This window comes from Amphiura filiformis, chromosome 15 (assembly GCF_039555335.1).
Source record: "Amphiura filiformis chromosome 15, Afil_fr2py, whole genome shotgun sequence".
In the NCBI taxonomy this organism is placed as follows: domain Eukaryota; kingdom Metazoa; phylum Echinodermata; class Ophiuroidea; order Amphilepidida; family Amphiuridae; genus Amphiura; species Amphiura filiformis.
The window spans coordinates 16,589,329-16,606,246 of record NC_092642.1 but is presented as its reverse complement, the minus strand read 5'-3'; the positions used below and the strand labels follow the sequence as shown (position 1 = coordinate 16,606,246).

The window sequence follows — 16,918 nt, the reverse complement described above, 5'->3', positions numbered from 1 at the left end:
CTGTTATAGAATGGAGTATGTAAGATGCCATGTCCATAGCTTCATGAGGAGTTTCCGACTAGCAATCAACATGATCAGCACATTCAGAAAAACACAGTTTAAGAGTGAAGATTGTAGTGAGTAACCAGTCCTTTATAAATGTGCTGGCCACTATCTATTATAATATAGTAGGCTTAAACTATACATTGCGAATTAATTAAGTTATTTTAAAATAAAATGTACATGTAGGTTAACTCAAACCGGCAGTGTATATATCGAAAAGCAGTGAAATCGGACATTCCTAAGCGAAGATATTGAGTTCGTAAGTTCTGGTATTACAAAATTGGAAATTGAGATATCGTGGGTAAAAAGCTGAAAAGACAAAAAAACTAACGACAACAACAACAACAACAACAACAAAACAAACAGACCAGAACAATTTGGAGTACATGTAATGAATTAAAAGAGTTGACATGAGATTAGGAATTAATGTTTTCTGCTGTTTCAGTGTGCATGTTCTCATCGTTGATGGTTTGGTGGACTGTCATGTAGATGTAAGCGTGATCCTAAAAATGCCTTTCACATTGACCAAAACTAATTACAAGACCTCTTCTACATTGAGGCTGGCTTTCCCTTTTAAAGGGAATTTTTATCTAATCCAATTTTGGTATATGGATGGGTCCTTTTTTCAAAATGTTCTCAATATTTTCGGAAAATAGCCCAATATTGGCTTACTGTAACCAACATTTTTGAAATTTCCCAAAAATTTGTAAAAATTAAGACAATTTGTGTTAAACTTGGCCGACAATTTTGAATTTTGGTATATCGATGGGTCCAAATTTCTTGAAAATTTGGTATATTGATAGGTCCCCTTTCAAATTCTCAGTGGCACACCCCTACCCAAACCAAACTTGGATACACCCCTCCCCCCGGAGTACTCAAGTTTGGTTTGGGTAGATAGGTAGGTGCCTCTGAGAATAAGAATAAAATGGACTCATCACTACACCCATTTTTAAAGATAATTGGACCCATTGGTATACCAATAGCCCAGATATGACATTTAAAACAAAATGATTTGGACTATTTTTGTGCCAAAAAAATGAGAAACTAAAAAAGTGACCCATCGGTATACCAAAACTGACCATAAAAAGGGTAAATTGATATAAGCTATAATATACCTTGGTGCACCAAACTTTCATTTTGATAGCATTATGCAGTACTGGTTTTTGAAAGTAAGGGGGTCTAAAATACTACCCTCCCAAGTCCCAGAGGGTCAATATCATCTATGCAGAGAATGAGAGAGAGAGGGGGGGATAGACAGGTAGACTGAGAGGGATGGAGAGAGAGAGAGAGAGAGAGAATAAGAATTGTAAGTACTATACTTGTAAACATTTCATGAGGGATGTGCCTTTTATGTAAATATTTTATAAAATTGTTTAAACAATTTTTATGAAATTGATAAAACAATTAATATTGCCAACGTTTGATAAAACAATTAAAATTGCCAACGTTTTAACTCAAGTCTTGACAAACAATAGCAGTAGAGATGACCTTAATCTTCCACACAGGGAGTGTGAATTTCAAATGGGGTTATCTGAATGGGTGATTATATTTGAAATCTACACTCCCTGTGTGGAAGGTCATGTCTTCACAGGGGGTGTATGGATTACAACTGGAATAGCCCAATTTATTCATCTGACTTTGAATACTCGGCCGGCCGGGTGTATATTGAAACAAAACTTTAATGAGTACTGTATGTCATGAAGCAGCTGTTAATGTACTATACATGATTTTGTACAGATGGAGTTATATTTTAAACTGCATTTTGAATGTGTACATATTATATGCATTAGAATAGGTTAAAACAAAAGTACTCAATGTTTCATTTTATATTTTTATACTATTATGTGATGATCGCAAAATTAGTAAATGTTTCAAATCATGGTTTGCAAGATATGATTAGTAAAATTATGTCTTATTTCAAAACGAAACAGATGAAATGTGTCCCAGGATGGGAAAATGTGAAAATAATGTGCGAGCAGCAGCTCATTCACCATGATCTTTAACCCCCATGAGAACTACCTGCCGATTGGGCAAAAAGAAGTTTTCATTATCAATTGGACCAATCAGCAACATTGTTAGAATAATTTCACTAGATGCAAAATAATTGGGGTGAATTATTTGCAAAGCTCCATTCTGATTGGTAATTAAAGTGAAGATATCACATAATTGACCAATCTGAGGCAATGTTAGATTGGCAGGTTGTGCTCAGGGGGTTAAACTGATCAACATTCTCTTAAATGAAATAGATGGATGTTGTCTTTTCATAAAAGATATTTCCAATTTGCCTTACAGATAAGTAAGTTACAAATATTAGTAAACCTTTGAGGCATAACATAAGCAATTTTTTCAAAAGCAATTTTCTAGATTTAAACAAACTTGTTGAAGTTATTTGCCCAAATGACTAAATGTAATTGCCCTCTTGGACCCTGATTTTATCCATTTTTCTCAAATTCCACCAGTTTTCTCTGTTTAAAGAATGGATTTTTATTTTTCCAATTTCCCAGAGTGGCTGGGATTCATGAAGATACTTCATGTTGCTGACTCAGAAAGCACCCAACAGAATTTGAACATTATGCCATATCTTGAAATTACTTGTAGTGTAAACAACTCATTTTCTTTTACTGATCATGTCCCATATCTCCGGGGTTGGTCTACAATGCTTACACCATTTAGGGTCCATTTTTGAAGTGCTGGGATGAGCATGCATACCACTTTGGTATGCGAGTGACCCCCGGGAGTGACCCCATCCCCCCATTGTTGAAAACAAATCTACACCACTTCAAACACCCAAACACCAGACTAACCAAGATGGCATGTAGCATTTTGTATGGTGCAATTTTGAGAAGCCAACTTTGGGTATTATCTTTGATATTTATGGTCTATATAATTCACATAATTTTTGTAACCTGTAATATTTTTCATTGTACATTTTGTGTGTGTTTGGGTAGATGCTAACCATCAAACCCTAGCTTACCAATGTTAATTAAGCTGTCAATGATTGAGTTGGCAACAGCAGATTGTTGTTACATAATACGCATCATACATGTATAGCCCACAAAACCGACAAAAAATCCATAGTATGATTGATGTATGCACCAGTACATGCAATGATTCTTCGGAATAAAATGTTCGTCTTAACTTTTATTTCAATTATATTTTATTAATTTGTTTCCGTAAAACACATTTTCTATCTTTGCTTTGTATATTTTTGTATATAATTAATATAACCACAAAGCTGTGCCAGTTACTGAATGTTGTAACTGTATAAATAAAGCACAAGTAAGGCCTACATAATACCGGGGTAATAACCTATCTGATGAGCAACAATGGACTATTCCAGTTGAAATCAGTATACGACAGCATTCAAGCTTTAACTTACGTTTGGCGGACAAATGTGTGAAAAAAAAAATATTTAGGGACGAAAACAATCAAAATTCTTGGTTACTTATACGTTTTTAGGGGTAAAATGTCACATATTTTTAGATTTTGGCACTGAAAATCCCGTATTTTTTACTGATTTTGAGAAAAATTCATTTTTTGGTCCAATTTTGGCCGAAAATGGTCGTTTTGGGGTGACAAAAATTTTGATTTGCTAATTTCATGTGAGTGTATGAACATGAAAACTATCAAATAGTGCCTAATTGTCTATGCTAATTGTGTAACAATGGTACAATTGTGATATTAAAAGCATTGAATGGGATCCATATATTTCTTTATTTTCGTAGCAGGGGTAGAAACTCAAAGGTTCGGGTGACAATTGATTTGGAAAAAAGTGTAATATTTGCCTCATTTTCGATTTGAAAAGACCATATCTCCACAATGGTATGAGCTATAGGGATGTTTTAAGTGTCTTTTTGCTCAGTATTTTAATACCTAAATGGTGATATAACAAATAAGTAAGCTAGATTTACAGAAAAGAAAATAACTTGCAATATGCTACCCCCACCCCTAAGAATTTTGAGGATATGAAAAGAGTAATGGATTTTGTTTAAAAAAATAAGTCCTTAAAAACTGGGAGGTCTAAGGCTAAACAAAGAACATGTTGCTCTTACCAATACCTTTCTCTAGAGCAACATGTTTTTTGCTTAGCCCCAAGTATCTCCATTTTGAAGGACTTATTTTTTTAACAAATTTTTTCGCTCAAATTTGAGGATTTTGGGCAGAAATATGCCTGTACAGTGCTATGTGGAAATTTTCAAGTAGATAATTATGCATTTTTTATGTCAGATTCAGTTTCTACACAAAATTTCACCCAAGAAAATGTTCCTTTAAAGGCCCATTCAGTGATTTGCTCATCCGACGATCGTAAAAATCATCAAAATTCAGAGTTTGGTACCTTTGTCATTGTCATAGATGTGCTAACATAGCCTGCGAGTGGTTCCGCTGAAAGCTGTGTATTTAAGACAAAATAAGACATTTTACACAAATCTGTAATTTAGATACTGACAGTATCTAAATTAGATACATGTATTTGAATGGGGATTCAACTTCGTCAGTACTGCTGTTTTCTTCTTTTTTGCCAAATTTGTCATTGCAAAAATACCAAATGACAATTTGAATGACTTTTCCTTCACTTTTAAGCAATTTATAAACAATTTTTAATTTTTTTACACTTGCGCTGGGATCACTGAATGGGTCTTTAAGTAGGATATCTTTCACTTTAAGTTTCCATCAGAATTTCTGTCCGCCAAACGTAAGTCAAAGCTTGAACGCTGTCATACACCCTATGGAAACATTATATTAATCTTCTACATAGGGGGTGTGAATTTCAAATGGGGTTACCTAAATGGGCGATTCCATTTAAAATCTACACCCCCTGCATGGGAGATTAAGATCATGTCTTCCATATAGGGGGTGTATGGATTTTAACTGGAATTGCCCAATAAACTCTTCGATCTGGTCTTTCAGAGTAATATATACAAGCTGTATCAAAATGATTGGTACACGTTAGTTTCCATTGATTATGGATGGATGAGTCCGACACATCAAAATTCAACATACATGCAGGATTCAAAATAATTTCTGGATTAATTGGTCAACAAGACATAAACTATATATTCTGGACATTTCGAGGATGATTTCAAGAGTATCCAATGTTGCATTTGGAAGAGGCAGGCTTTCCAATTACCATCAACATTGGTGGGTACCAATCATGTTGATACAACCTGAGCCTGTATAAAAGCACTATACATAATATTATTGTACACTACCGAGGTGTGCCCATATTCCACAGAGCAAAGTACATATATCAATGTGATAGATAACAGGGGCCAAGATAAACAAAACATTCCTAGAAATCTATTAATACTTTGAGGTTAATGACTGCACATCAGTTTTGTTTTTTTGGTGTTGTGAAACATCTAAACACTTTTCTTTGGAACCTAGGAATAGACCTTATCGAATATGACATCAACTCATCCTCATTTAAATAAAATTCTGTCCACCAGGAGGTCTCCACAGGGCAGTTCACATGATAATACAATAAAACAGGTGATAGGTGTCATAAATGGTTGTGGAATCAAACTAGAGACATGTCCCTCTGTCATTTTAAACTGTCCATCAACATGGTTGCCATTTCAAACTGAATGGTTTATTCGATAGGGTTTTTATCATGAGGGGGCATGTATCATCTAATGTGCAATTTGATCGAGATGCACATCCGGTGCAATATGCGGGATGTTATGAATGTGTTAATATCGAAGTATAAAAACTGATTATATAATCTGTTGACTTTTTTTTTTTAATTCTCTGAAATGTAAATTTTGAAAGCTATGTACTCAATCTTCTGAAATAATGTTTTAACCTTTTAATTTGTACATAATTTCATACAGCTCATTGGTTGATTGATTGCTATTAAATATATTCACCATCAGCCATGGCATTGGAATAGTTACTTATGAGCATTTGATGGATTTTACTATCCCAACAGCACTTTTACCATGCAATATATCAGGACTCTTTTGTGCCTTATCCAAAAACAATATGCATGTTGTGAGGAAGAGACTTCTTTCAGCAATTTTGTGAGTGTCTTAGACTTGCGAATAAGTCTCTAATATAAGGTACTGCAGATGAAATATTTTTAAATCCTAGAAACTTCACTTACAAGAAAGAACTGACAACTTATTTAAGTATTGTGCAATGTTTGCTTTGTTGTTTATTATTTGCATATTTTATACATATTTTACTATTCATTGTGATTAAATTTATGATATGCCATACAATCAGTACTCAGAAAATACATTATTAATTCTATGTACAAATAAGACATATTTTACTGATATGCTAGTGTAGCTTATATTTTATACTCTGTCAGTGTGTCTTCTAACAATAAAAACTACCCATTAAGGACACTTGTAATTCGATGTATTATTATACCAGTGTGTTTTTAGGCTTCCTTTTAAGTTCACATAGTTATGATGACTTAAGTAGGTTCAGAGCTTTAAAAAATGCTTGGAATTATCAAAGGGGCCATGGAGACCCTACCCATCAAATATATTAAACTGTTGCGATTTGGTAGTTCAGAGCATCTTGTGAATGGTAGTGTGCTTTGGCAAAAATTACATTGATCAAAAGAATCCAAATATCACAGATATACTTTTGCAGGTCTTGTTGTTCTTGAGTTATGTTGTAAAATGAGCTGAAATAATAGCACTTTTGTAAAACTTACATAACTCATTATCAACAATAAATTAAGCAAGCTTTCAAAGTATATGATTTGTAGAATGAACTTTTGCAAAACATCAAAGTGTTATTTTAATATTGATTTAGATAATGAAAGTCACTTTTACTTTTTTTTTTGGCTGCTTCGACCAACAATACCGAGTCTACCCTTAAAGAGGGGTCTACTGTAACAGAGGTCATCTTTTGACCTCTCCCACTCTGCATTTGCTCTAACAGCAACACTTTTGATTACAAAAGTCACTGCTGAAATTTGAATACATTTGACTAAGCTAGACAAATCCATGGAAAATATAGTCAGGAATTAATAGCTTTTTCCACTTTGTCTGATGACACAGTCCATTGATATTCCTGTGATGATGAGTCATCATTGATGACCCACTGCTAAATTCCCACTGCTGAAACAATGATGCAACAATAGTGAAGTTAGCAGGAAAAGCAGTGGATCATATCATCTGTAATCAAACCATTCACACAAGATGGAAGATTTGTAAATAAATTCATTCCTTTAGTCTGTATCTACCTCGAGTCACCAGCACTAGCTTTGAAGTTCAGCGTGTACTGCGTTGGCTTAGCGTATTTTTTTCACCAAGTAAAGCTAAGCTAACGCAGAACACGCTGAACTTCAAAGCTAGTGCCGGTGACTCGGGGTAGATTCGAGGTAGACTATAGACCCCATATACACACAGAGAAGTCTACTTAAGGTTAAACAAAGTGTTGAGGGCTTTACCTCCAGAAAAAATATATTATTACCTTATACGTAAGAAAATATGTCTACTTATCATGTGAAATAAAAAAATCCGGAAAAAATTGTGTGAAAATGTGTTTTTAGCCTATTTTTTTAGCTGTTATCAAGCACTATTATTCGATTTGTTTACAAGCGCCAAGCAACTGTCGTCTGGGAGAGTGATTGACATCTTTATTATTAGAGAAGAATGGAATCTGTATAGTTCATGAATATTCATGTCATTATTTACACAACCTGTATCCCAGCCATTTTTGCCTAGTTATCGTAATCGTTCATATAAGACGCCCATATGATCCATGGTGTTAAACTGATATTCAACAACTTTATATCTCTCGATCTTTGCGATCCGAAATATTGAATTTCAACTTTAGGCACATCTCTAGCAAGATAATAAATACCTGTCACAAATAGAGGTCTTGAAATGTTACTTGCAACGTTAAAAATGTGAATAGAGAACAAATCGGGTTCAACATGCTTCAAAAATATGAAGGTAATTGTCAACGCCTACTACCAGAATAGCCGGAAGAGGGCAGACTTCATAAGGGAGTGTTCATATATTTTAGTGGGGGACAAAGAATTTGGAACTTATTTCGGGAAATTTCCTGGGTTTTTGGTTTTGTTTTTTATTTTATCTTCCTGTTCGGGTGTTTCGGTTGGCACATTTTCGGGGCATTTTCATGCACTTCACAGGAGTTTTTCGTGGTTTCTCTGTAGCTGCCGTGTGTACTTTTCCCCACGTACAGGGTATAAATCCCGGGTATAAATAAATAAATGAATAATAACATATAAAAAAAGAATCTGGAACTTCAACGTCAAAAACAAGACAAATTGTACCCTGCTAAAAATATCAACCCATATCCTCTCTGAGAATAAAAATAATAAGACTCCAACCTCACCTGCAAAAAAAATATTTTTTCGGGGATAATTTGGGATAAGTTCGGGCCTATTTTATTGCCACAATTTTCAAAATCTATAAGGTGAAATGTGTCGTGGGGATGTGCGGCAGATTTGGGGTGCATTTTCAGCCATTTAGTTTAGACTCTGTTGTATTTTTAGCCATGATTTTATTGACCCTCAGTGTCATGAAAATTAGGTTCAAGAAGGGTATTTTCAATAATTTTCTCGAAAAAGTAAAAATTTGCGAAAACTTTCAGTCCAAAAGTTGATACAATTTTGGGTCTGTTTTCTTCAAATTTGGTTTAAAAAATCGCACCGTAGTTTTTTCGGAGTCACAGCCTCACATCCTTACCCAAACCAGCTTGAGAAGGTTCCCCGGTGTGTGCAAATTTGTAATTTATAGGCCTACACTCGTTATTTAAGCCTAAAATCAAAGTGTTAATATCATTAACACTGCCATGGCACGTTTTGTCGTTATGACTGGCCTCTAAAATGTAGGCCTATTTTAAATTATAAATCTGGTCCCGCTTAGAGGTGTGTTTTTACCCATGGAGGTCTCTCCTCGGGTTCGTGGATGTGCCACAGTTTTGGGGTAGGCCTACCTTTTCAACGACTATGATGGGTGGGTTTACAGCGAAGACCAACTTTTGGGCGCATTTTGGCAAAAGTGCCCTTAAAAAGCGCCAAATTAGGCCAAATTTGGATGACTTTGATCCCCATGGTACAAATGTTTTGAAGAGACCCGCCGAGGTGTTTTTATTTTAAAAATGGTCGGGCCTGCTAAAAACCTCCGAATCAAGCATGGGTAGGCCTACCAAAATGCCTTGAGACCCCCCCAACCCAGCGCCGTGACCTACATGACATGATATTCTCCATGAGTCCACCAGAAAATATAAAAATACAACATTTTGATAGGCCTACTATATTTGTCTGTATAAAGAGCTAGGCGCACAGGATTTGCCGACTCCAATGTTCATTTTGAACCATTAATATTTGAGCCACGGGCGCCGGGAATGTGAAAAGGGGGGGTGGGGGGGGGGGGGGTAGGAGCAACAAATTATTCAGGACGATGCGTGAGATTTTACTCATTTTGCAGCTTTTTTTGCTTGAGATTTATTACCTAGGCGTGAGATTATACTACCTTGGCGTGAGACCGTGAGAAAGTGACCCAATGCGTGAGACTCACGGCCAATGCGTGACAGTTGACAGCCCTGCTTGTAGGCCTACCGCGGATGTCTACCGTGATGACAGTAGCGTAGCTGCCGGGGGGGGCAATTGGCAAAAAATTGCCTATTTGGGCCCCCGCCCCCTAGTGCAAGGAAAAAAAAAGAGGTAAAGGGGGGGGTGGAGAAAGAGGAAAAAGAGAGGAGAGGGTGAGAGGAGGGGCAGAGAGATGGGGAATTCAAACGATATGCAATACAGCTCAATAGGCCTACCATATATACGATTATGATAAGCCTGGCAAAATTGTCTATTTGGGCCCCGCCCCAGTGGGAAATTTGGTGGATAGTTGGGCCCCTCCCCATATGTCCTACAGTCTTGCCCCGCCTGGAAAAAATCCCAGCCACGCTGGCCGTGATGATGTTGCAAAGTTGCGGAAGTTCATTCATAAATTTCCCATTTCCACTCGACAACAACAGACCAGCACGCAGCCTGCAGTAGCTAATCCCGAGCTAATCAGAGACATGTGCGTTTCTCTTTCAACAGAAAATAATGTGACCATGTGACTGACACGATGTACGCTTCAAATAATTATGCTCTCGGCCAAAAGTATGATAATGGAAAATATTTATAATGAACACTCCCTTATTTCGCCACACCTTTCTCGTGTTGCCTGGTATATCAGCAAAATCCTACACTATCGCCTTCCCTTGGTAAAATCCCTGATAAAACTCGTGATATTGAAATTGAATTTCAGCGCCAGAACTTCCGTCATTCTAGCATCATGGATGAGCTTGGATGGATATGCAGTGGCGCCGCTTAGGGGGCAGTATTTCCCCCAATATTTGTTCTTTCTCATCCAGTTTTAGGCAAAATCCCCCACAATTATGTAATTTTCCACTTTTTGCGGCAATTTCAAGTGCAATAAGTGCCTCGTCTCAAATTCACTTCCCCGGCCCCATGCCCGAAAAAAAATTCTGGTTCCGCCACTACGGGTATGGCCATAGCTAGGGCGTCCCCCCGCTGCCCTTGGTTATGCTGGACGATGAGAAATTTAGAGCTTGTTCAATTCCGCCAAGTTAGAAATTTTAAAGGTAGGCCTATATACAGTGTAGGCATGTATAGCCTATAGAAAAACGGATCACAGTCAAATAAAATATAAAAATCGTAGGCCCAATAATTTTACTAATGGCATTTATTGAGCTGCTCACTTCTTGAAAATCCTATGGTTTAATATTGATATTATATAATTGAGCTCCTTGTCAAGCTCCTCAGTAGGCCTACACATAGGAGAGTGACTAACTGAGCTCCCGCTATTTTCAGAAATGAAGGCCTGGCCTATTAAATGAATAATTAGGATTGAGGCAGGCTTTTGTTTCATTTTACAGAACTTTTTAATCCCCAAAATTAGTGGGTTTTTTTAATGGGGAGTAGGCCTAGGCTTTTAAAACGAAATTCAAATTTGGCAATATTTTCCATTGCTTAATGAATTGATCTGCGTGAAAATGCCTAAACATGTGGCCAGAGCGGGATGACTGGTATAAAAATCTTAACTTGTGAGAAAGGACGAGGCCTATGGGGTTGTATGAGGCTGTGGATCACGAAATGCCCTTTAATGTGTGCTAGGTAAAGTCATTCTTCCTTTCGACCTGCCAAAATTTAATTTTATTCCTCCCCGCCCTGGCTTGCAATCAGTAGGCCTACCGGTATTAGCCTACTAATTATAAGCCAAACTTTCCAAGCGACTCGCTAAAAATCGCTTGCCTCCCGTCTCGCCAGCCGAAAATCGCTTATCCGCACCCCCTGGACTGCCAAATTTTTGTGGCCCCTCCCCTTGGCCTGCCAAAATGCCCCATCCCTTGCATATAGCCTATATATAGGCATATGCCAATTTTTGGGATCCCCAATTTCCATACCCATACCCATACCTTAAGTGGATTTCTAAATATCTACCTGTTGCAAGCGCAGCATTGGCGCTGGATTTTAAGCTAGAAAATACCTAAATATTTTAAAATCCAAACTCGGCAACACCACTTGCCCTCGCAACACCACTTGGCAAATACAGCCCGTCAGTAACAATGTGTAAACGTAAACAGCGTGTTTTAAAAAGAAATGAGAGTGTCACTTCTGTCGAATTTTGGCCTTGAGCAGCGACAATCAGAGGTAAGAAAAACACAGTATGACGCAGCTTGAAATATAGAATCACTATATCAATTTTGAAGTTTGTACTTCAAAGCACAAGCCGAAACGAGGTGAAATGGTTCGAAAAAAAAATTGATTTCGCTGTATCTTTTTATCGCGAAACTAGACAATTTGGCAGCAGCGAGTCGGAAAAATAGCAAATATCTCAATTTTCTGCTATCGAAATGAAAATTTAAATAGCACCTGCATGCAGAAGAGGGTTTATAGAAATAATGTAGGTCAGAATTTTGTCTATGAAATCTTGCACGGAATTATTATTACTGGTTACAAAACGACATACAAGTGGAGGCCATTTTACTTCAAATTCGGCCAACATTTTAAGCTTATATAAAAAATCGAGACAACCAATATCAAGAATGAATATGCACATTCTTTTATTGACTTGTTTGTAATGTGCGTCGAAGTTCCCAACAAAATCGCCACTTCCAATGAGAAATTATGGCGTGTTCCCAAAAATCTTGATGCTCGGATATTGAAAAAAAATTGAAATGTTTGAAAAGTACATTTCATTTTGAGCCAAGTGGAAAATTCAAGCATAATAATGACCCTTACACTTTCAGCTTTTAGACGTAGTTTGCGTTTTCTCTCTCCGATATTTATTTCCAGAAATAGATAAGTTTAAAGGGGGCTACGTGCATCCCATTTTGCTTCTGAAAATGGCAAAATTGTGTATAACCTTAATTGCGACATCGAATTCAGATTGCCACTAATGATTAGCATAAATTATTTGTTGACAGGGTGTTTACCACGTTTACACAGTAGTCGACTTCAAAACAAATTGTGAATTTGACTGTTATGTCATCACTTGCTCATGCTTCAAATAACTATTGCTCTGGTCATTATTAGAAGTCGAATACTGAAGCCGAGTTCAAAACGCAGTGACCCTGTTTAGTACACATAAATGAAGTCGAGTTCAAATTCGACTAAACTCGACTACAGGCTCTATGTTAACGGGGTTCTAGATTTGTGAAGCTTACTCAAATTTATTTACCACTTTTCCAATCCTACAAATTCATCTCTACGTAACTGAATCGAAAATGACATATGGCAAAAAAGGTAATTTTCGTACATATGGAATAGTTTGCGCTTTGCTCAGTGATTTTGAGTTACTGTGCATTTGTACAGCTGCAATGTGGTGCTCAATTAACTTAATCACAAAGTTTTCCTGTTTTATTGAAAACTATTTTTCAGAGATGTAAGTGGCCTGAAGTGACTATCAGGGAAATGTGTGTGAATATGGGGGCTATAGAGCCTCAAAATTGGGCTGAAAGTAAATAAAAGTGCAGACATTTGCTGAAAAACTGAGATAATTATAGGCAAAAAGTGAGGAAAAAACAGTAAAAAACATAAGACTAAACTTTGCAACACAAGTATTCCTGGGGATTCAACATCAGTAAGTTTTGTTACTGAGCAAGTTAGTATTGGTAGTAACTCAATTTTCAACATTTCCAACTTTGGCTTGAGTGGATCAAATCCAGTCACATTGTCCCACATTTGACAGTGAGCTACAACACCTTTCCATCATTTCCAGCTACCTATTTTAAACTAAAGGAACCGGTGCCAGATGGAGCTTATTTTGAGAATTGGTCAAATTGAACAAATTTAGCAGTGATATGAAAAGACTATCTTTCATGATATCTTGAAACATGATCACATTTTCAAATAAACAATTATAACTTTGTGTTTAGGTTAATTGCACACATAAACCAAAATATAAACTTGCATATTCACTGAATAACAATAAGTGCATAGATATCAATGTGATTAACCCTAACTGAACACAAGGTTTTTTGCTATCGGAAGGGATAGAAGAAACAAAAAGGAGAGAAGATTAGCAAAGAAGTCACTTGGTACCCCCGGAATTCAAACCTCGGACCCCTCGCATACTTTGAAATTTTATAACAAGTTTGCAACTATTGACAATTTTGCTGCAATTTGAGGGAAAAGGAAATTGACATTAAATAAAGAAGTCATTGGGTGGCAGATGATTGAAAACAAGAGTCATTGGGTGAAAAAAAAAATTAATAAATACGGGATTGTTTAGTGATAAGGTCCAAAAAAGGGATCATTGGGTGTGAGATTCATTTTGAAAAAGGAGGTCAGGTCAAGTGAAAGGTATACATACGCTGCTCAAAGTGAGATTCAAAAAACATCAAATTATTAACAACATATGGAAATACATTATGATTGAACAAACACCACACCATGTGCATGTGTCTACATAATTGTTTCAATATGGTTGTAGATTGATTTGTGTGAGGATGTGAGTTTAAATCACAGTTACTGTTACTGTGTACTCTAGCTCTCTCCATTCTACAGGAGTAATTAACTGCTTGTCTTAAATCCACAAACAATCCAGCCCCTAAAAGCTCAGGAGAGTGATATTTAACTCCTCAAGTTGACTATAGAAACATATGTGTGACACCACTTTGTTTAAAAACAAAGTTAACAAAATTATCTAGATTTTGAGGAAATGAAGCGGCCTATCAAGTCTCAAGATCTTCGCCGCCTTCAATCCCTTCAACACCAAGCATCTAAGCTAATTTTCTCCGTTCCTAGACGTACTGATCCAAAACCTCTCATGAACAATCTTCATTGGCTTCCGATAAGCAACCGCATCCAATTCAAACTCTGTCTTCTGATTTATAAGTGCCTTACTGACTCTGCTCCGCGATACCTCATCGATTCAATTAGTCTTAAGTCAACACCTTCCAGTGGCCCTGTTACAAGATCTGCCCTAGACAGAACTCTCCTAAACATTCCCATGTGCAAGTTAACCTGTGGTGATAAGTCATTTACAGCTGCTGGACCGTCCATCTGGAACAGCCTGCCATGGAACATACGGGAAGCTTCTTCTCTCACACAATTCAAAAAGCTGCTGAAAACTCACTTGTACAATTTTTAGTAATTTTCATTTTGTCTTTACATTGACTTTTCTTGTTTTCCACTGGCTGGTTATTGTTTGTTGTTGGTATTGTAGTTTTGTGCGTTTAGATCAATTTTTTGCATAAGCGCCTTAAATCACCTTTATGTATGTATGTATGTATCACTATGCTTCACCCTAGCAAGGCATCAGACAATGCAAGACACAATAAATTAATAAGTGAAGATCAGAACTTAAGTCTATCAATACTTTGTGAAAGTAGTGAAATGACAAAAAATAATATAAATAGCGTCAACTTTTTTGTTAAATAACATCAACCTTTTTGTTAACATTAGAATAAGCTTAAGAGGCTATGTACTATTTAAAGTGTGACCACATATCAGTGGCTAATATAATTATACATACACAAATATCATCACAATTTCATCTTATAAAGTGCTCAGTAGAGTATCACCAATTTTGTGCACACTGATTCCATAGCACTGTTCCGTAGGCCAATCAAGTCCCTAATATCACAAACCAACACTTGCTACAAGACCGCATGTGTCTAATTTCCTCCAAAACCAAAAATGCAAGAAGCTCTCAAGCTTTAGTGACAGCCACTGACTTAGTTGCGATAGAGTTGCCTGGTTTGGGTTGGTTTGCCTGGGTGCGGATATGCTCAGCCATTCCTGGGAGTCGGGAGAAGTAATTCCTCGCCAGTGTGTGCTTCGTTTTGATCTTGTGACAGAAAACACGTCCATAGCCCTGCAAAGAATGGATAAAAATGAAATGTCAGCATACAACGTGACAGGTGCAATTCAGTATTTTTATTCCATTTAAAATCCACACTACCCCTGTGGAAGATTAAACTGAAGTCTTCCACAGAGGGAGTATGAGTTTTGAATAGAATAGAAAAATTGGGTGACTTCCACTTGAAATACTCACTCCAGTTGTGGAAGATATAGCTTAGCCATAATACAGAAGGAGTATGGGTTTCAAAATGATCAACCCTGATCAATTACATTTGAAAAACATAAACCCCCTGTGGAAGATATTTCCAAAATCTTCCACAGGAGTGGTGTGGATTTTAAATAGAATACTGTAGAATTCCGCCTACAACCATACGCCTCTAAATGTGTGGGGTTTTTTTTGAAAGAGACAAAATGCAGACACCCTCCACAAAAACATTACAATAGATTGGTCTTACAATAATACATGTTTGTACAGCCGCCTGTATCAGTAATATAGTTGCTCAAATTCTTAATGATGTTTTTGAGTCTATCTTTTCTTCTCTTTTGTCAAAAAACACTCATTTATAATCTGTTGAAAGGTACATAGGCCCTTGTGGAAAATAATATGCACGGGACGGATAGCAGTACGCTTAATTTGTGAAAGAAAATCTGCAAAATATTATAGATGCATAAATGCCTGAAGACGTAATTCTACCGTATGTTGAGCTTTTTAAAGATTTTTTAAAGTCTGGGCTTGTTGAATTTAAATGTCATGTAATATCCATGTCGCAGTATGGATATGTTACAAAATCTATACCAAAATTGGTTTCTCTAACATTCCACTCTATATTTGTTTTGTGCAATGCAAATGCTCTAGATATCAACACATATCAATCCATTGACTTTGATGAACAAGTGTTACACCCACACACTTAAGTGTAACTGTTGATATTGATCCACCCTTGAGGTTTTAATGTCCACCTGCAAATACATTTTTGAGTTTTTTGCCTTACCATTAACTTTTTACTAACAAAGTCTGGACCTAACCCTACAACGGCAACTGCGGTCAATGGCTTTAATGTATTCTTATATCCCCAGTGTCCAAGGATCAGTAAGGGGGCACACCACTAAATCAATGCGCCATTTGTGTAACCCTAATGAGTTCCGGTAAAAAATTGAAACTTTTTGAGGTATTTTGAGCTGGTCTTCAGACTTATTAATCAGAAAGAGTGGCGAATTATAGCTTAAATTAAAGTGTAAAGCCTATACATAAATTTGAGTCGACAAAAAAGTCGAATTTTAATAATTATTGAGAAAATAGGTCCGCGTATTAAAAAATGGCAGAAGCGGGTTTGCAGTCTTGAGAGCATGTCAAAAACAGTGAGGGCTCTGTTCGTGGCCTCCTAGCGGGAAAACGAGATGGAAGAACCCCCATACATTGAAACATATGTTAAACTCTCATCGATTTGCAATCAACTGGTCATCATAAAAAATTTTTAAACGAGCCCAAAAGGCCTCAAAATGAGCAAAGAAACCCGGTGTTTTTACACGTGTTTCAATGGGAAGATTATTTAGTGGTGTGCGCCCGTAATA

The 16,918-nt window shown here is 36.7% G+C and overlaps 1 protein-coding gene across 2 annotated transcripts in view; it reads right to left on the bottom strand.

Annotated features, from left to right (window-relative positions):
- Positions 1-6,509: 6,509 nt before the first annotated feature.
- Positions 6,510-16,918, bottom strand: part of LOC140171320 (IQ motif and ubiquitin-like domain-containing protein) — a 43,746-nt gene continuing 33,337 nt past the window's right edge. For both annotated transcript variants that reach the window (XM_072194556.1, XM_072194555.1), the window contains exons 12-13: positions 12,405-15,359; positions 6,510-7,418 (exon numbers count right to left, since the gene is read on the bottom strand). In XM_072194556.1, coding sequence (XP_072050657.1) covers positions 15,195-15,359 — 165 coding nt within the window. In that variant the 3' untranslated portion in view covers positions 6,510-7,418; positions 12,405-15,194. The remainder of the gene's footprint in view (positions 7,419-12,404; positions 15,360-16,918) is intronic.